Source organism: Melanotaenia boesemani, chromosome 6 (genome assembly GCF_017639745.1).
Source record: "Melanotaenia boesemani isolate fMelBoe1 chromosome 6, fMelBoe1.pri, whole genome shotgun sequence".
Classification (NCBI taxonomy): domain Eukaryota; kingdom Metazoa; phylum Chordata; class Actinopteri; order Atheriniformes; family Melanotaeniidae; genus Melanotaenia; species Melanotaenia boesemani.
Window position 1 is genome coordinate 30,165,873 of NC_055687.1, and position 19,562 is coordinate 30,185,434.

Sequence of the window (19,562 nt, forward strand, 5' to 3'; positions counted from 1 at the left end):
CTGAATCTGCAAGTTTAAGCACCTTTACTTTGTCTCTCACAAATCAGATGTAGCTCGGATGAGTAACTTATTCCACTTCTTTTCCTTAAATAAGTTTTAAGTATGTTTTATGTCGGTGTCCATGAACGCAGTGAAGCTCCATTTAATAAACTTTGTTGTATATGGCTGAAACTCTGAACTTTTCATCCTTTTACACCTCAGTACATCATCAAAGAATCTCCGGGGTCTATGTGCCATCACAGTGTCCAGGTTTTTCAGAGGAAGTCGTATGCTTTGGATCATGAGCCGCTCCAAGTTCTTTTATTGCCTCCCATCATTCTGTTACATGTTGATCTTAGTTCCATCAAAGAAAGACCTTTCAGAACTGCTCTGGCTTTTTTCATGTGTCATTTGGCCCAAGTGTTGTCTGGCCTTTCTATTCTTGAGGCTTATGACTGGTTTGCACCTTGTGGTGAACCATCTGCATGTGTTCTTGTTAAGTCTTCCCTTCATGGCAGACTTGGATAATCATACGTCTACCTGCTGGGGAGTATTCTTCTTTTCTCGGCTAGATATTACTTTTTTTTTTTTTGTTAACAGTGGAAAGATTCCTGCAATTCTCCTAAGTTCCTCTTAGATTTCACCAGTTTTGAATGCTTAAGCTCAGCAAGGTATTATATCTTGTAATTTGCTTAACTAATCACTAGTGGATTAGTTTATTTAGAATACGGTTTTTGCTGGCCTGTTCTCAATTTTAGTATTCAAACTAAATAAGTGTAATAATTTAAATTCCATTAATTTCCTTTTAAATATCCAGCTATTACAACAGAATATATAAAGAAAATCTGAGCTGAATGGCTGCATATTAATCAGGTAAGCTCATCTACAAGTAAAACAAAGCAAATGAGCTCTGTATGGAGCTCACTTGCTGTCTCAGTAGCTTTAAATGAATGGTTTTGAGTTTTTCTGGTAAGAGTGAGACAATATCTTCATGTCACTTGTTCCATTTAAACAGGATACTGAACACATAAATCAGGATATGATGTATACATGGAAAAATGACTGAAAAAGTTTTTGTAGTTCACCTCTATTGTCCACAGCGTACTTATGTTTATCAACCCAGCAGCTCTGAGACGCATTACTGGAAAAAATGAAATAAAAAGAAGGAAAGCACCAATTATTGGTCTGTCCAGCTTCTCCTCCGGATGGAACAAAGTTTGGTTATGTTTGGAGGCTGAGCAAACAGGTGATGCAAAATGCCTTGCACTTTCCCAGACTTTTAATTTAATCTATCAAAGCAGGTGTATATTACATCAAATCCTTGTTTAGTAGTTAAATTGCTCATAGGAGGAAAATTACAGGCATATGAAGGAATGACAGCCTGTTGTGAGCAATAACGGGGGAGGAAGAGGGAGTCAAAGCTCTGAGTTATGAGAAGGTTAAAAGCAGAGAAAAGAGGGGGTTGGATGGGACATTAAAAAGATTGTGTCCGTCTGGCTAATGGTTCTTTATGGCTCCCTTGTGTCCTGAGATGGGCAGGATGACTGGCAGAGTGTGTGACCACGTCTAACTCTACATCACCTCTGTTTGCCCCCTTCAGATGACGTCCCACTCGGCGAGGCTGCCTGCCACGCTGAAGTGAACCACTAAAACACCATAAAACCAACAGACTAAACAGCCATTCATCATTACTGTGCACTCATGAGCCGCATCACACGCAGCAGTCTTAACTGTCCCACTCGGTGCCTCAATGTGCACATTAAAACTTCATCAAGTATTACTGATACAAAAAGTCTGACCACTCAAACCTCAACCGCTGTTTGTAATGTCCAGAAATAAGGCAATCATGGGTGAAAATGGTTTTGTTGGCCACTTTTATTGAACTGGTGATGACTCGAACCAAGTGTAAAACAGGGCTGTGCTCTTTGACAGACAAGTGTGGGGTTATAAAAAAAAAAGGAGAAAGATGCAACACATTGAGGATGACCCATCTTCATCGCGCAGACTAGAATCCAGTTTCCTGACCGGCCCAGCTTGGCGTCTGCAAAAACAAAAAGTACAGAGAAAACATTAAGATGAGACCTTCTGCCAATAACTGGGACCGATCACAACTCATTTTTGTTGTTGATTGTGGGAAATGTGAAAAAGTAACACACACGTGCAAGCAGTTAAATGCTGACGTTTTCCTTGTCGGGAAACGTGTGTGTTCTGCTGGTGAGCGCTGGGTGGCTGTGAGGGCTGACAGGGACCCCAAGCAGCCGGCGCAGATGGAAGGCAGTAAATGTTCTCTGTATGTAAGTGATTTGTAGCCTTGAGGACAGCAGGATGTAGTGGTGCTCTGTGAGTTGTTTGCAGCCTCTTTTGTCTAATTACAAAAACTCCTTAATGAAGGGAAGGGGTTGCATTTTTTTTGCTTTTACGGGACCTGGTTATGGCAGCACTCCTGCCGCAGATAATCAAACAATAGGGAGGAGGGCTAATTGTGCACATCAAAAGCTACCCAAGAGCTGCAGCTAAGGAGTGAACAGTTAACATGGCTGCTGAAACTCCAAGGCCATGGTGACGTCAAGTGAGAGGTCCAACCCATCAATCGGTTTTTATGGACAGAGCTGTATGAAGGAGCAGCTCCAGCTCAGAGTGTGTGCATTGTTCAGAAATTCTGTGAGTATTAGGTATTAAGGTAATCAGCTGCAGCCTGAATACGCTAAGTACACAAGGTTGACATCAAAAACAGACTTTAAGGGGATGACTGGACCCTGATCCCGACATCTGCAGCAGCTACTAAGTGCAGGGAACTCCCGGTTTTGAGTAATGTTCACCAAAAGCCAACATGAGCGTCCACCTTATTTACGTTGCTGAGCTGAGTCACTGAGCTCAGGCCGAGTTTTATGGTTGTTTGGGATCTACCTTGTCATTAGACCTTTGAAGAGCAATAGAAGGATGAAAGCATTAGCTCTGTTAAACTTGCTCTTACTGGCTTATTCCGTGTAAAGAGAGCTTTTGTTGATGGTTGTTCATCAACATTCTTCAGCCTTGTTCCTTTGAGCTGATCATTTCAGAGGCTTTGAACTGCCATGAGTTGACCTTTAATCTGACCAATTGAGGGAGTTATGGGTTCCCTACAGCGCCAGGCTGGAAGTGGAAGTTTTGGGTGGATTTTGAATGTATAGTGTGTGAATTACTCGCCTCGTTTCTGCTGCTATGGGCCTGCTTTTTCTCAATGTTCATGGCCAACATTTGGCTGCGGAAAGAGAGGCTCTTGGTCTTCTCAATCACCTGCTGGTAAGGCGATATGGCATTGTTCCCCATGACAACATGGCCCTGGAAATATGGAGCAAATTGGACAACACAGCCACGTTAATGCAAAGAAGAAAAAATAAAGAAAGAAAATAAAGAAAAGCCAATCGCATTCGATTTTGCAGACACGTCATTTTACAATACACCAGACAGAACTTGTACTGGTCTTATACAGTCCTACTGCAGGCATATCTAGATAATTCTATGTCATTCTGGAGGACTGGGCTATGATTTGCTGATTACAGACAGCCGTTGTGATGTGTACGCCATAGCACGCAGCTTCAGTCTGAAGCCCCACAAAGGGAATGCAACAAGGTGAAGATATTGTAAATACAATATAGTTAAGAGCATACGCTTTGAAGTTTTTTCATCATCACTGGTCTGCTTAAAAATGATTTGATTAGTTAGTTTAGCGATGAACCGACTGCAAAAGAAAAAGTCTCACCAGTTTGGAGTCTATCTTGGCATCCAGCCTGGCATTGCGGATGAGGTTGACGATCCATCTCTCAGCTTCCTCAGGACTCATGTTCAGCTTATCTGCCAGCATGCTGCTCAGGAACAGAGAGAAGAAGCTCTGACTTTATTTAGTCAAGACTAAAATATTCTAAATGTCTCAGATCGATTGATTAACACTGAGTATAAACACACAGACTTCCTACATCCCATGTGAGCCCTCAGGTTAGAATTGAAATGAGACAAGGCAGCATATCTTAAGGATACTTGTGAATAAAAACAAAGTGCACCTGGAATTACCATGGCAACCGTACCTGTGTGCTTGCCAAAATATGTGGGGAATCTTCTGGAGAATTTTACATTTTCTCTGCAGTTGTTCCCCAGGTAAGATTTAACCTTTGCAAATGATCACTTCACTTGCACTAAGCTGTCTGTGCTGATTCATGAATAAAATATGCAACAGCACCAAATAAGTCTTGGTTATCACCATCCTATGATATGATTCATTCAGCACATTAACTTCCAAATAAACTGCTACCATTTGACAATGTTAGTAAATGGCCAGCATATTATGCTTCAGCGAAAAGAGTGTAACACACAGCACACCCAAACAACACCTCTAATGGTTCTCCAGCTGGATTTACAGACTTGCACCAATTACCTAATTAGAGGTGCAGGGCATTTCAATGTTGGAAGTATCTGTGGTTGCTTAACCAAGACACACACTTTCCACCTGGCTGCTAAATGTCCCAAGTGAGTGACTGTCCCTTAAAATAAAAGCCACCTCGGACACGGACTTCTCTTTGATACGGCTGGAGGTAGATGTGTCACAGCAGAAGGCAGGAGGTGGAGGGTGGCTGGCACTCTTTGATCCAAAGCTCCCCTTGCTGCAGCTGGCCTCCCTTGTGGCTTTCAAAATAACTAGACCCTCTTGATACCCTCGTCTAAACCCCCTTCCCCCAACGTTTCCTGCCCTTTCCTCTTGTCTGACCCCCACCACCCTCCACGCCTACCACATTTCAAATAAGGGGCCCAATAAATATCCTTAACCACTTTGTGCATGGCTCAGAATTTATACGGAAACCTCATCTCAAAAGCCAAAAACCAACTCCTCCCACTGCTGCAAAATTGGACCTGTACACACACTGTAGGTACAAATTCGTCACCATCTCTAGTCTGTGTGACTTTTCACAAAATAATAGGGGTTATAAGGCCAATATAAAAACAATTTACTCCACTAATTTTCACTTCCTGGTCCATTAATCACACTTTGAGACTTTTTTAGCGTAAGCTAGAATCTTCCCAGACCACAACACTTCTCACGCCATGGCTCTGCAAACAGATCCCACCACCATTATAGATTTCAACCGTTGCGCTGAGAGTCTTATTCAAGACATTCCTTTAGGGGGAAGTAATCTTATTTGGGATTTACAATATGTCTGTCTTACCTCAAGGCTCAAAAAGAAAAGTAGACTACCACTTTCTAACCCATGAATGTTGGTCAAATGGTGGCAAAACCACATGAAGAGGGGGAGTGCAATGACATCAGTGTCTGGATGGGGCATAAAAAGCATAAACAACAAATAAGCAGCATTAACTCAGCATAATGAGAAAAGGAGGATTTGGTCTGTAGCTGACAGTGCACATCTCAACACTTCCACCACAGTGAAGTGATGGAGAAGGTGGATAACACGTTCAAAAAGCACCAGCTGGGAGGAGATATATGTCCATGTCGGCAGCCCAGAGGATGGAAAACAATACAGACACAATGAACTTGTCATTTACACCTACCGACTTTGTTACATTAGTTCTGCTCGACAGCTGATTACGCATCGGCTCAGCAAACCTTTGGAAAATGACTTGTGACAAGAAAATTGCTCCTATGGATCATTATTGGGAACCTGACAAGTTCAGAAAAGTGTTGGCTGTCTAATGATAGAAGTTTAGGTTGTGATGGGTAACACATGTCGCTGATGCACGGTGACACAACCAGCACCGAGGATTCCAGTCCGCAGGCCAAAATGTTGCTAATGTAAAGCAACTGGTACACTGAATACATTCTTCATGTCTCAGTTTCATAGCTGCAAAAATAAAATGTTTGTCAGAGGAAAAAAATCTAATTCAAACAACACAGCCATTAATATTTCAAAATTTCAGGAAAACTCAGTACTTGCCAAAGTTTGGATCAATTACTCCGAGCTGGGCATTACAGTGAACCACAATGATGGACGATGACTTAGGAAACTGTTTCTATGAGCCAAGAAAAGGGCAACATCTCCCCTTGGATAAGTAGCAAACCAAGATTTAGCATATAGCTAATTTATAATGAATTTGTTTCCTACATGTTCTTAAATAGGAAATCACTTTATTTATGTAATTCCATTTATCTATCAATCAATCAATCAGATACCATTATACATGCACATTACCAAAATTGTTGTCTATTTCCTAATAAATATTTAAACTAAACTTGTTTAGACAACAAAAAAATATGTTTTTACAACCCAGTTAAATCATCCATTTCACCACACAGCCTGACAAACAGCAGCAGTACCGCCGACAACGACCTACAATAATTAAACAATCCATTTTTATGTCAATGAAATCTGATTTAAAGCCCTTAACCTTTAAAAGTGGCAGCACATGGCTCACTAGCTCTGTGCAATCATTTGATGAACATGTTGTTAAGCTTCCTTTTTTCTGCGGCTACCCAGCAATTAAAAGGTTTCCTTTTCATTTCAGCTGCTTCCATGGCTGTCTATATAATCGGTAATATTACACATAATATGCTTACAATGAACGTACTCATTTGGCATAACTCCGACTGGACAATTTCTTCAGCTACCAAATTCAACTGGTGGACAATTACATGTTATACAAGCTTGACTAAGCCGAACCACTGTTTATATGCTGATATATAGACGTGTGCATTACACATAAGATAGTTTCTGAAACATTTCCACAATATTACATGTCCAACATTCCAGGATATCTATGGACATTCAGAGATGCTACTGTTCAACGAACAATCAGATAATCCGTGGGAAATTTACAAGAAATTTGTTAGTGGTTGCAATTTTACCCCAGTGTTTAAGTGATTGCTGCACGGGGGTACTGTGAGTGTTTTGTTTGGCAATACAGGAGAGTGGGGGCATATGCCAGTCAAGTCCAGGTCAGATATGGTGATCAAAACAAACATCTCCTGGTTTCATCAGCAGGGACTGAGGCTAACCCCTAACCTCTGTCAACATGCTTGATGCAGCAGAATATGGGACCACACAGTGCCCCAAAAGGCCCAGGACCTCGGCCTGTACCAGCCCAAGTCCTCTAATCTAATTTGTAACATAAAGTCTGGCATAAAGTCTTTTCCTCTCAGGAAGCACATTTCTATACATGGTCAGGGTTGCTTTACCTTATTGTCGGCTTAAAAAATAGCCCTATCTAGACCTCAGACAGAATTAAGGAAGAAAAAATAAATAAATAAAGAAGAAGAGAGTAAATGTGGAAGATGTGAGAGGGAGTTGGGATGGGGCCGGAATTAAACAACCCCCAGTATTGAAATCATTTGGCCCTTAAGCCAAGCAGACAGCCTCCAAGACTGGTTTAATATTACACAACCATGATCTTGTTCCCTGGGGGACACGGATCACTTTCGCTTCGACCTCTTACTCACTCCGGCTCCTGAGCTTTCGACTTCAGGCTAGGGGACTCCTGTGAGTCTCAATACCAATCTCACACTTGAAGACAGGGGTCAGGATTGGGGTCTAACTAGGTTAGGGGAGAGAGAAGGAAAGGGGGATTCTTCTCCAAAGTATCCTCCTTCTTAACATAACTGGTCTAAAATGAATGCATTGTTAAACAGCAACATATGATAGTGTTCAGAAGACTACGAGCCATTTGGAGTAGCCTGACATTTGGATTGGGGTAAAATAGATTTTTTGGAGGAACCAAAATGATTGTGTGGTCTTTTTAATGACTTAATTGTGAGGTAAAAAGACTTTCAGTATTACATCCAAATACACAAGACACTGCATCCAACTACCAGCGAACTGTTGTGTACAAATACGATCTAGTGATACAGGCAAAAAAAGAAAAAAACTGACCAAAAGATTAAATATCAAGCATTTAATCAAAATGTCAAAGGACAAATGAGCAGCTGAGGTCAAAGAAGGGTCTTGCCACTGAAACATTCATGGAAGAACAATCAAAATAACGCCTATAAATCAAACCAGGAAAACAAAGCTAAATCAGAAACATACAGCTGAACATGATGTGTGTGTATGCAATTAGGAGTGCAGGCGAAATCACAATTTTCTCTGCCTTCAGTCATTTTTAAGGCTCTGTTGCATAAAATAACCAAATTACGCCAACTTCTGCATTTTTGGGTTTTTTTTTTTGTCCCAAGCTGTGGGCAAAGGCGAGCTAAGTATCTGTGAAACCATCATGGCCAACAGCTGTAAAAATGTCCTCATTAAAAACAGCCATCAAATTCATTTAAATCCACGCTTGGGCGCATAGAGCTTCTGGGTAAAGGACTAGTGACTTGGAAGTTCGAGTGTCTGTCAAAAATAGACATGTTCGGTCCATCGTCACAACACCCACCAAAATAAACACGGAAATCCTTGAAACTTGCTCCTAATTTGTGTTCCTGCATCAGAAAACCTCAACAAACAGAAAGCAAGGGACAAAAAACAAAAAAAAAAAAATCACCACTCAACTTCCTCTTTCAGTGTTACCACTAACCTCTGTGGTCCTTAACAAGAAAATGGATCCAATTGCAGTCAGTCTGCCAAAAAGAACCAGGACTCCTAATCAATTCCAGACAATCTGCAATTGGAGATTTTGACAGGGCCTGATCATGTTCCACAGTTCAACCTTGACTACAGACCTCCATGGCTCTATATAGCAGTCAATGCAATATATATATATATATATATATATATTTATGTCAACAGAAGTAATTAATTACCTCTTTTTACTGTGGACTTCTTTCAAATCTTTAGCATTCACAACATGCCTGAGGGGCAGTATCTCACTTCCTAATAGCAGCAATAAATTTACACAGTTGTGAATAGGTTAAACAATGCATATGCACAGCTGAACATCAGTGACTACATACTCATAAAAGTATGAGGATAAATCACAGAAAAGGGTGAATGCTGTCTTTATCTTTAACACTCTCTAGAAGTGATGTAAGGCAGCCAAATCCTATAATCTCTCTTAATTGTATACAATTAAGATAATCTTTTTACTTTCCTCTCCGCTAATGCTATGATTAGCATTAACTAAATTTCTTGGTTTTGGGGAAGCATCCAAGGTCAATTGTATTTCACTGTAACTAAGCTGAATTTCAAACTTGTACTCAATTGAGACCTGCAGAGGCCGTTTGACCTCCATTTACCCTACAATTGCGAGCTGGAATATCTCTGTGCATTGGAGCAGCTGGGAACATCTAAAGCCGTCTAAACCTTGACCTCTTCCTGGAAGAAAACTGTCTGAACTGGCGTCGGACAGGTGGTCTCAAAAGCCCAGCAAGCAGAGCAACCTGAGGAGACCTGGAAGCAGTTAAACCACATAATGCATAATCCCCAAGATGTGTGGGGACAGCATGGCTGTGTGTGGACGGGGCAATAAACACTTATCTGTGAGGAAAATTTCGCTAATCACAAAGCTAACTTTCTTACTTCCTGTTCTCCGACTGCTTACAACGTTTAGTGGCGTTAGTCTTTTGGGACGTCTGTCGGACATGGCCTGTCCAATACAGCTGCTCTAATGAGGGGTTCAATGCTTGTAAAAAGCGTTGTGTTTTGATTGGATTGCATAGAGAGACAAACCTGATGCTAATGCACTGGTGAATTCTGCAGAAGGTCTCAAAGATGAAGAGCCTGGCATTCTCAATGAAGTCCTCCAAGCAGGCAACCAGGAAGAAGTCATTTACAAGAACCTAAGAGACAGAAAACATGTTATATATGAGCACAGCACAGTAGATACAGAACCAACAAACGCTCAGGTTTTCAGTTGGTTGAAGAGATATGCACACAGATTGTCTGTGACTGATGTCTAACTGAACTGATGGGGAAAAGAAGTGAAATAAATTAAACTAAACCAGATTCCAATCAGTTTTTGCTATAGCAATGGTTTACAGTGTTAAGGGGTCAGATTTTTTTTAATCTTTTGTAAGCCAATGGCTTATTTTGGCAAAGTTTTTCTAAATGAGTGGACGCTGTAAAGGTCAGCAAACCCAAACCCTGTATAGTACATCAACCACATATCTTCTAATTTCACCGCCCCACAAGCAGCGCAGCAAAAAACAGAGTTGGCCACAGAAATAACCACACTGTCAGCAACTTATCACAGTCATCTGGGCTGGTGGTTCAGTGTCAGCTCTCCAAAAGTTGGACCACCAATCTGACATCAACCATCATCCAAAAACTGCAGTGACACCAGTCCAAATAAACTTTAGATGTCAGCGAAGCTCTGCAGTGATTCATGTACACCATCACCTGTGCCTGGTTACAGTAAGAATTACAGCCTTGCTTGGACTCGTTGACACTTCTGCATATGGCTCACTCATGTGCTTCATCTACTGCAAATGTTCGTGACCCAGCTATGGCCCCAGAGGTACCACTGTGTGAAATGCTCACATTTCTCAGTGCTCGCTGCATTACCTCTCTCCAGTGAGAGCCATTTCACATCACAGACTTTCATCTTCAAAAGTTCTTGCAGAATTACCAGCTCTTTGTTTGCTTTAGCTCAGAAACCTGTTATCTGCCCAGAGTTCTAGTTGAATAAATCCAAACTACATGGCGCTATCAGGCAACACATATTTCAGCTACAACAATGCTTGTCTAAGGCTGATAAACTTTGAACAGCTAAGTGCCCTAATTACTGTCATCTGGGATTTAAACCACAAAGTTTAAATAAATTCTGAAAGGGACTTTAAGAGCATATTTATGCACAATCCAAGGCCTCACTATAGGTAGGCTTATAGTTTCCTTTCTTTGACATGCATGCATCTCACATCTGACAGTGATTCGAGAAGTGGGCAGAGTGGGAAATGAACAAAAAAGAACCTGCTCAGCCTGAACAGGACCATTTAATCCTAGCCAAACTCCTCGTTTGAAGGCACTTGGATCAAACCATTTGACAGCGTACAGTAAACTTAGGACAGGAGAGGCTGAAAACGATACCTATATCTTGCTATTATAGCAATCAGCAAATAGATGGGTGCCACTCCTCTACTGATGCATTACAAATGCTCATCAAAATGAGAGCTCATCCCAGTGGTGTATCCGTTTACCTCAATTGCTTGATGGTCTGCGAAATGTCCCTCTTTTTTTCTTTTTTTTTTTTTTTTAAGGCCTGGGTGTGAATTTCTGGAGGTAAAATGTGCTTTACATACTTGAAACAAGTCTGTTTTGAGAAAATGTTAATGTTTACAGGCTATCACAGGTAATGCGTTAAAAGTTGCAGTTAAACATTTTTGGAAGCACCCATCGCCTGACCTGCTTGTGAACTGGAACACGGTGTGGTCAGTGTGCCTACTGAAGGCAGGCTGATAAGTCTGAGAAGACAAACTTGAGCTCGGACCTAAGACCTTGTTGGGTTTAAGTCTGTAGACAGAACTGCATGACGTGAGGTCAAGACCAACCCACAGAGCTCCTAAAAACTATAGATGTTATTAAAAAGCTCTGCGATTGAATGTGTCATGTTGGAGCAGAAATGGGATACCGCTTTAATATTGTTCATTACAAAAATCATTATTTCGAGTTTGCACAGGAAAAATCAGATTTTCACTTGGCATGTGCGTTGGATTTCCCTCTGACCACTTTCTGAGGGTATAACTAAATATAAATAAATTTCATTTCATTTGTACAACAGTGATGTACTGATGGCATTATGTATTGGAATAAAAAGAAAAAATAGGTTGAAATGAAAGTGAACCCTTAGTAAACAGCTGACATGAGTTATAAACATTTAGTCCTGGGAAACAGCTATTTCATCAGACCAGATGTTTTTCATTTTGAAGGTTTATCAGCAAGAAAAGATGAAAAGACGACCAAATAACCCCAAATTTAGCTTTTGTATTCCTCTGCAGCTCCAAATTATCAACTCATCTGGGAAAGGCAAATTACAGTGCACATGCAAAGGATGATCAAGTTACACAAAATGTAAATATAGCACAACAATCCAGCTAAGACACCTGCTCCTTAAGAAGCTAGGATGAAGACATGTACAGATAAAATCTGAAAATATACATCAAATGTATGGTTACAAATCAGATCTGTAAGTGTGCAAAACACAAATCATTAACATGGTTAAATTAAAAACAAGCATGAAGCCAGATGTTTATGCTTTTCAACATAATCTACAGTTTAGATGCGGACTCTTTGCGACTGTTGCACAGTTAAACTAATCTGATTTGAGGGTCAAACAGCATTTTTATTGGGCGTTCAGTTAGGCCCATTGTACTGGCAGACTTGCAGATTTGATATGTAATCAGAAATGTGATCAGCACATGTAGTTTTATCTGTACATGCAGACATGTAGATTTGATTTCTGCATGTACCACCTCAATAGACTATAAATGTATTAACAGTGCAATGGATGTGCCCCAAGTTGTCCTGCTTTGGTATAAACTATCAATGCAACACCTACTTTTCCATGAACTAACTGTGTGTTTTTTTTTTTTTTTTTGTTGTTGTTTTTTTTTTTGTTTGTTTTTTTTTTTTTTGGTTGACCTTTAATGCTGGCAGGAATAAAATTACAAGTTTGCATTGATTACTCAGTTTTAATGCTCTGCCCAGGCAACAGTTTTGAACAAAGCTGCATCTTTTTTGTAATGATAAAGTTAAATGCTTCCAGAAGATCCACGTTCTCTTGGTAGTGCAGTGAGAGTTTCAATTTTTACCAGGTTCCCATTTTCTTTTCTGCCTAAAGCCTGATTTATTCTGTTAAATACACATAGGAACAAAGACTTCTGTCCATTTTCTGCATCCTTAACATGAGTATTTCAGTCCGTTTTCAGAGAGCTTGTGGATGCGTAGCCAGATGTAGCAAATGTGAGGAAAAGTTGTGCAGTTGAGCTTGCATACAACCAACAATTAATAAATTAATTAATTAATAAAACGAAGAAGAAGCAGCCATGACAGATTTAACGGCTGTGCAGACTGCCATTGTAAGGGATGCATGGGAGTATGTGGGCAGAGAAGCTCAACAATGTTTAACACTGATGTCTATTTACATACGTAACAGGCTTTCTAAAAACACCAGTTGCCTAACACACAGTTATATCAACTAGTTCCACATCACTCACTTGACAAACAGGTGATTCATTGGTGAAGCAAACAAGTGCACTAAAGGCAGCTGTTGGGTTACACATACTCACTCCACCAATAGTGTATTAAAGGGCTATTCAATTCGGTCCCACGAGGGCCGCAGCCTTTCAGGTTTTCCATATTTTCCAGTTTCAACCCACCTGACTCATTGTGCAGAACTTCATAGGCTGTTGGATCCATTTAATTGGAGTCAGGTGTGTTGGAGCAGGAAAACATTAAAAACCCGCATGACTGCAGCCCTCTTGGGACCTAACTGAATAGCCTCGGGTTTATTAGTTCCACTTGACTAAAGCTAATTAAGTTTATTACGTAAACAATCCTATTTGTTTACTTCATGATGCTTTTTAAGTCAACTCTCTGTTTCTACAAGGTTGTGATTTTTTTTAACTAGGTAAACAAAATATTATACACACAATGGGGTGGATATGATGAGCTTGACTAAGTTGACTGATTTTTCCTATACATTTGTGGACAGCACAAAGCAGACTGATGGCACAGACCTCAACCAGAGAGGCACTCAAGAAAATAACAGGTAGTTTTCCTTCCATAAAAATGCACCAAATCGTAGCATATTTGACACGTCCCCCCCCAAACAGCTGTAAAGATCATCTCATTATTCTGAGTGTGTTCAGCTTTGTAGTCAACATACAAAGAGAACCTTCATTGTGTACTACTCATGTTCTATTTTGACATCAGGGATCATGATTAAGTTTAACCTTTACGAACCAGAACTGAAATAAACACTCCAAAAAGAGATGCTCTGACAGATCTCCTACTGGAAACAAGTGTCAGCACGCCTCTGCGGAGACTTTTGCTTATAAAGCTTTTACTGTTAACTACCAGCCTGATGGGTCAATTACAGGCCATAGTAAAATCTGACTGAGGCCTGAGTCATACAGCGTCCAAAGAGACTTCTCTATCTGACAGGGTGAAACAAGGCCTAGACTATCACTGTTCTGTCTTCACAGAACTCAGGCAGAGGGTCAGACAGATCACATGATTACAGACCATATTAATCACAATGCTCTGTGGGAAAGTTCAGAAGCATGACCAAGAAATCAGATCTCCTCGGAGGACCTCTATATTGTCACAGAGAGGCCCAATAAATCAAGCCTAAAAAGACGAAATATAGGATGGTAACTCACCGACTCACACTCCCGGAGTTTCTTCTGGGCGCTGTCAAAGTCAAAGTTCACATATAGGCACTCCACAAACTCAGTGATCGGATCTTTGTAGGTGTAAGACTCCTGAAAAAATAAAATCAATAATTGATTAAAATGGACATGTATATATATTTAAACCTAAATGTAGCTAAATCAAATGTGACAACATCAATTTTTTCAAACACACAAAAAATACATAAATCCAAGTTTTGGTCAAACTGCTGACATTGATTATGTAGGAAAAGTGACCGCCTGCAGAGCACAATACCTCCATAAACATTTTAGAAGGGCTGGAGTGAAAAACCTTTTCTGTACTCCAAACAGCTCTATGTCATACTTAAAGAATGACTCCGACCTGACCTAAGGCCACAGAGAAGAGAGCCCCGAGTACATATTTTAGCAATTACTAACAACCAACCAAAACAGCGCTCAGATCTCTGAAGCAGCTACTGTCACTGGTGGAGAAGATCTGGCTGTGTAACAGTCAGTTTACTCATCAGAAGGAAAGGTTATAAAGCTTCTCCAGCTGGGCTTAAACTGTAATATACACCTGATACACCCGCTGAGCTCAAAAGAAGTGTTGCCACTTACCTATCCTTCAAAGCCTCATAAATGTACGCACTTTATAAACATGGCTGCTTGAAAAATAAACTTTATTTTTTTTACCTGCTGAATGACTTTCACCAAATCCTTCAGAACCTGCCGGCGCTTACGGACATCCTTGTTTGTAATGACTGCTGTGGTTAGGTAACGCAAGATGTGGGGGCACATAGTCTGGATAGCATTGAGGTATCTGGAATCAGGGAGGGTAAAAGTAATCACTTATTATACCAATGTAAGCAAAGACAATCTTTACAAAGGCACATAATATAACATTCTGGCTGCCCATCAGGCCCCTGGCATTTCACTTAGAATAAAAGGCTTTGCAGCTAAACAGATGAATGTCCCAACAGGGCCTTCATTTCCACACACAGGTTCCAGCTTTAAGCCGTCTCTTTCATTAGAGCTCAGTGAGAGGGGGGAGGAAGAGGAAACCCTGGCAAGATATAGATCAGTGAGCAGGGACCTGCCCAGTAGCCTGAAACTCAATCCATGAGGGACTGATGCTCCAACCACAGGTCAACTTGCAAAGGGCTGAACACAAGAGACACAATGCTGTTACAGCCTGATTCTGATCCCACACCGACTCTGGAGACAGTGTCATGGAGAAAAAAAAAAAAAACACAAAAACAAAAACATGCAAGCTCACTTTCCTCGTCAAGATAGCAACGAACTGACATTACCTGCATCACCAAAGAAGGTCACTAAACATTTATCTTTAAAGTCAGTCCCTCAAGAACCACATCAAATCTGAAAGGAGGAAGTGGATTGGGCCCCTTTGGATCTCCTCAACTATGACCAGAGGAACATATGGTGCTTGGAGAAACAGCGCTGACAACAGTTTAATTAACCGAAACAATTAAAGGGACAGGGGTCTTGTGGCAGCTGTGATGTTGGATCTAAAAACAGTAGTGGGCTACTTGGCAAAGCCTGCTGTTGGCCTGCTTTTAGGAGAACTTCTTCCCTCTCTTTGTAGTTGTTTGACTCCTGTGGGAGACCGCAACGCTTCATGCTGTGTTCCTGATTAACTTACACCTACTCACTCTCCTGAGGGGCTCCTATATCAAGCAATCTCACAAGAATCCCTGTACCCTATATTTCTTGGGGCGTTCACCCAAGTCTACTTTGAGTACAACAAATTTTGAGAAAAGATGCAACTGAGTACTACGGTGATTGTGAGTTCCAATTTCCTCTGTTTAAGGGGGCTACATGGGAAGGGCTCATCTGGAAATTAACATAATGAGTGTTTTTGACAGCAAAAACTTTTGGCATACACTACTGCAGTGATATCTGCCCACTCCTCACCTGTGATATACTACATTACTGAATACCATTTCTCCTGCAGCCTTGCAATCTGTCAATAGCATAAACAAGGCTTTGGAAGAACATCTGCTGACTGCAGGGGTAAAAGAGGTCAAATGTGGAGCTGAAGGCCAGCCACTGGTCACCTACTTCAGCCAAAGGAAGTACTGGTCAAGAGATGGGAAACACGAGCCAAGCCAAGCCACAGTGGGGAAAACATGAGGTTTCTACACTGTGAAAATGCAAAGCACACAAAACTACCTCAGTTTGTCCAAACAGATGGTTGGGTGAGCTTTTCATGAGTAATTATTGGGCAGGCCTCCTTAATCATCCACAATAAAATTAAAAACTGAGTAAAATTCAGGGAACCAGACATTTGAGTGTGCTGTGTTGTGGTCGCCTGTCATACTGTCTGTGGAGTCCAATCATCTGTACAATTATACAGGCCTGCAATCAGAACAGAGGGAGGGAGCTAAGACATCAAAATAGGTGGTGTGCAAATTTTAACACAGTGTATAAAGTTTCCGATCTGCGATACACATGGCCCGCTTCTCGACTTGGAGAGTAAACAGACCACACGAAAAACACACACTTCTGAAACCACTTTAAAAATACCAGCAGGGTTCACGAAGAAGCCCACCACCCAAAAGCGTCTTATTAAAGCAAATAGTTTACTCTAAATCAACTTCATGCCATAAAAAAGAAACAATTATTTCGATACGGCACAATTTTATACATTCAAACCACACCTATATAAATTCAAAAACAGTCAGCAACAGCTATTCTGAAAATGCACAAACCAGAGTTGCTATGCATTATATCAAAGAGTATAACATGACAACAAAACCACTTCATGCCACTTTAACTGTATTTTAAATGGCCAACAGGACCAAAGCTTTCATTCCTTAGTAGAAATAAATCTTATCTTTAAAAGTACTTCCTGGTACTCTCTCAACAATTTTTAATTTCCTGGTGTAAAGACTGAAAGAAAAGTGGAGGGGAAAAAAAGGAAAAAATAAATTTACTTACTGTGGTTGATACAGAAAAAGCTCAATAATATTGTCTCTGCCTTTGGGGTGGTTGAAGAAGACAAAAAGAGACCAGTGAATGAGCCATGTCCTTTGCTGGAGAGACTGGAGAGGGGAGCTGACAGACTGGACAGGACCATGTCAGAAATCCAGTTGAACAGGAAGAAAGAGGAAAGAAAAAGAGAAAGAGGCAAAAAAATAAAACAGAAACATGTAAAACAGTGTTATTCTTCAGTAAGGTACAAGAAAAAAGAAAGAAATGAGTGCTTGCCCTCTAAATGGCAATCAAATACCAACAACTCCTTCATACTCAGATCCAAGTTCTTAAGTAGTCAGATGAGTGCATGTGGTAAGAAATAAAATGCCACAGCAGAGCTGTACTGCAAGTGAAATGTCAATATGGGAGTCTATGTAAGAGAATCTAAATGCAGTATCAAATTCTGAGAAGTGGGGCATTTACATTGTTATCAATAGTCTCTCTCAGGCGGGTGAGGTCTTCCATGGCTGCCTCCCAGTTCTGCATCAGGATCTCAGAGGCCAGCTTGCCCCACAGTGAGTTCAGGGCATTCCTGTCTGTAGACGGGACCTTAGAAACACATGACATAAAACACTTGTTAAAACATGAGGATACTCTCAGACAAAATACATGTTAATCCATGCTATTTGACAGAAAGAGTGACATCTCCATCTGAATACAATCCCAGGGTTCGTCACCATTTTCCATCAGCAGCACTGTTGAATGTTGCAGTGGGTTTTCTTATTTCTACATCACAGGTTCGGTTACACCACGCTGGATGAACAGAGCAACACAGGCAGGAGAAATGGATCAGACTGCTTAGGTTTTCATACAATCAAATGTGCTTCACTTCAAGGTGAATTACTAAATTAATGAACATTAAAAGCAGGTGCCAGCACTATTCTCTAAATAATTTAGCAGAAATAAAATGGTTTGGTTGAATTGGATAATACTTAAAGTCCAAAGATCAAATTCACTTACAGGTTTGCATCACACATCACTGTATGAGACTAAAGAATAAACTTCGACTGCATTGTCTTGTGTGCAGTAAGGAGTAATCCAGATTTAATGTTATTTAAAGCTGCAGAAAATAAAAATTGCATTGAAGGGATGTACAAATAAGTTTCTTTACAAATGGCACCTTTTAATTTCCCATTTTATCAGATTACAGGTATTGTCCCGTTAAAGTGTGCCTGTTGTTCCGGGAGATGTACAGATTAAGCTCTGCATGATGGATCGATTGAGCCAAACTGCAGGGTGGGGTGTTCTTGTTTTTGTTGCACTGGTATTTGTGACTGAATATAAATTTTATATATGCATATGTTTATTTTTATAACCAAAACATGACCATGTTTATATTTAGTAATATGTATTCTTTTCAATTAAAAAACAAAACCAAAACAGCAGATTTACTGTTATGGAAATATGAATTTAGTTTTTCTATAGCTTACATCACTGTAAACTGCACTTTGAGCATTGCAATGAATTAACTAGTGTAACAATTAAAATAATGTGACAAGTTGCTGAATTTATAGTCCACATAATTTTATTAACTTTGCATATCAGTAAACTCTCCTCTAAATACCTACAGACAAAACTGACAGGTTATGGACAGAAATTTAACCTCAACATGCACAAAAATGTCAGCGAAGTGCATTTAGCGACATCTGCTTTGTTAACATGTTGCAAACTTCTCCCTGGTTCAAACAGGAGCATGATAATTGCGAAAATTCCCAACCATTACCTTCAGTAAATCTGAACAACTCTGTCTCAGATTAAAATTAGGCTGAAATATGAACTGATGCTAACAAGTAACATCTTTGAGGGGATAATTACTCTCCAACATGGTGCAGGCTACTGTTTCTGATTTCCAGAACAGCCTAAAACAAACAAGGAGGAATCAGGTAATGAAATGCAGGTTGAGAACGCCTCTAAATCGCAGCAGTGCAATCACTGTAGTGGATGTTGGACAACACCCAAAGGCTCATGGGAAACTACGCTACAGGAGTTCATGATAACACCAAACACCAGACGCGGTGACATGAGTCAAAAAGGAAGTCAGGGTGGGTGTCTGCTGAGCGTCCAGAGAAACCTAAATGCTGACCACACACCCCTACGCTCCATCGGGCAGCTGCTGTAGTAGACTGTGAGACACAACAGATGTACAAGTAATGGAAACACCACAAAAAAAGAGCTGGTTTTCACATGGGCCATGCAAATTGGTGAAGTTATTCTGATATAAAATGTTTTTTTGGGGGGTTTTGTTAAAACATTTAAACGAACTGCCAGCATATGGATGCTGACAGGTATGAAGAAAATATCTACGCAGATATTCCCCCACAGCAGAGGACCGTTTGATGGTATCTCCCTCCATCCAGTCAGAGTA

The 19,562-nt window shown here is 40.5% G+C and overlaps 1 protein-coding gene across 1 annotated transcript in view; it reads right to left on the minus strand.

Annotated features, from left to right (window-relative positions):
• Positions 1-1,836: 1,836 nt before the first annotated feature.
• The window catches only part of eif3ea (eukaryotic translation initiation factor 3, subunit E, a), a 28,303-nt gene continuing 10,577 nt past the window's right edge, over positions 1,837-19,562 (minus strand). The window contains exons 6-13 of the mRNA XM_041987539.1: positions 17,621-17,746; positions 17,162-17,286; positions 14,897-15,023; positions 14,213-14,314; positions 9,564-9,673; positions 3,722-3,824; positions 3,166-3,300; positions 1,837-2,020 (exon numbers count right to left, since the gene is read on the minus strand). Of these exons, the coding sequence (XP_041843473.1) occupies positions 1,985-2,020; positions 3,166-3,300; positions 3,722-3,824; positions 9,564-9,673; positions 14,213-14,314; positions 14,897-15,023; positions 17,162-17,286; positions 17,621-17,746 (864 nt within the window). The 3' untranslated portion in view covers positions 1,837-1,984. The remainder of the gene's footprint in view (positions 2,021-3,165; positions 3,301-3,721; positions 3,825-9,563; positions 9,674-14,212; positions 14,315-14,896; positions 15,024-17,161; positions 17,287-17,620; positions 17,747-19,562) is intronic.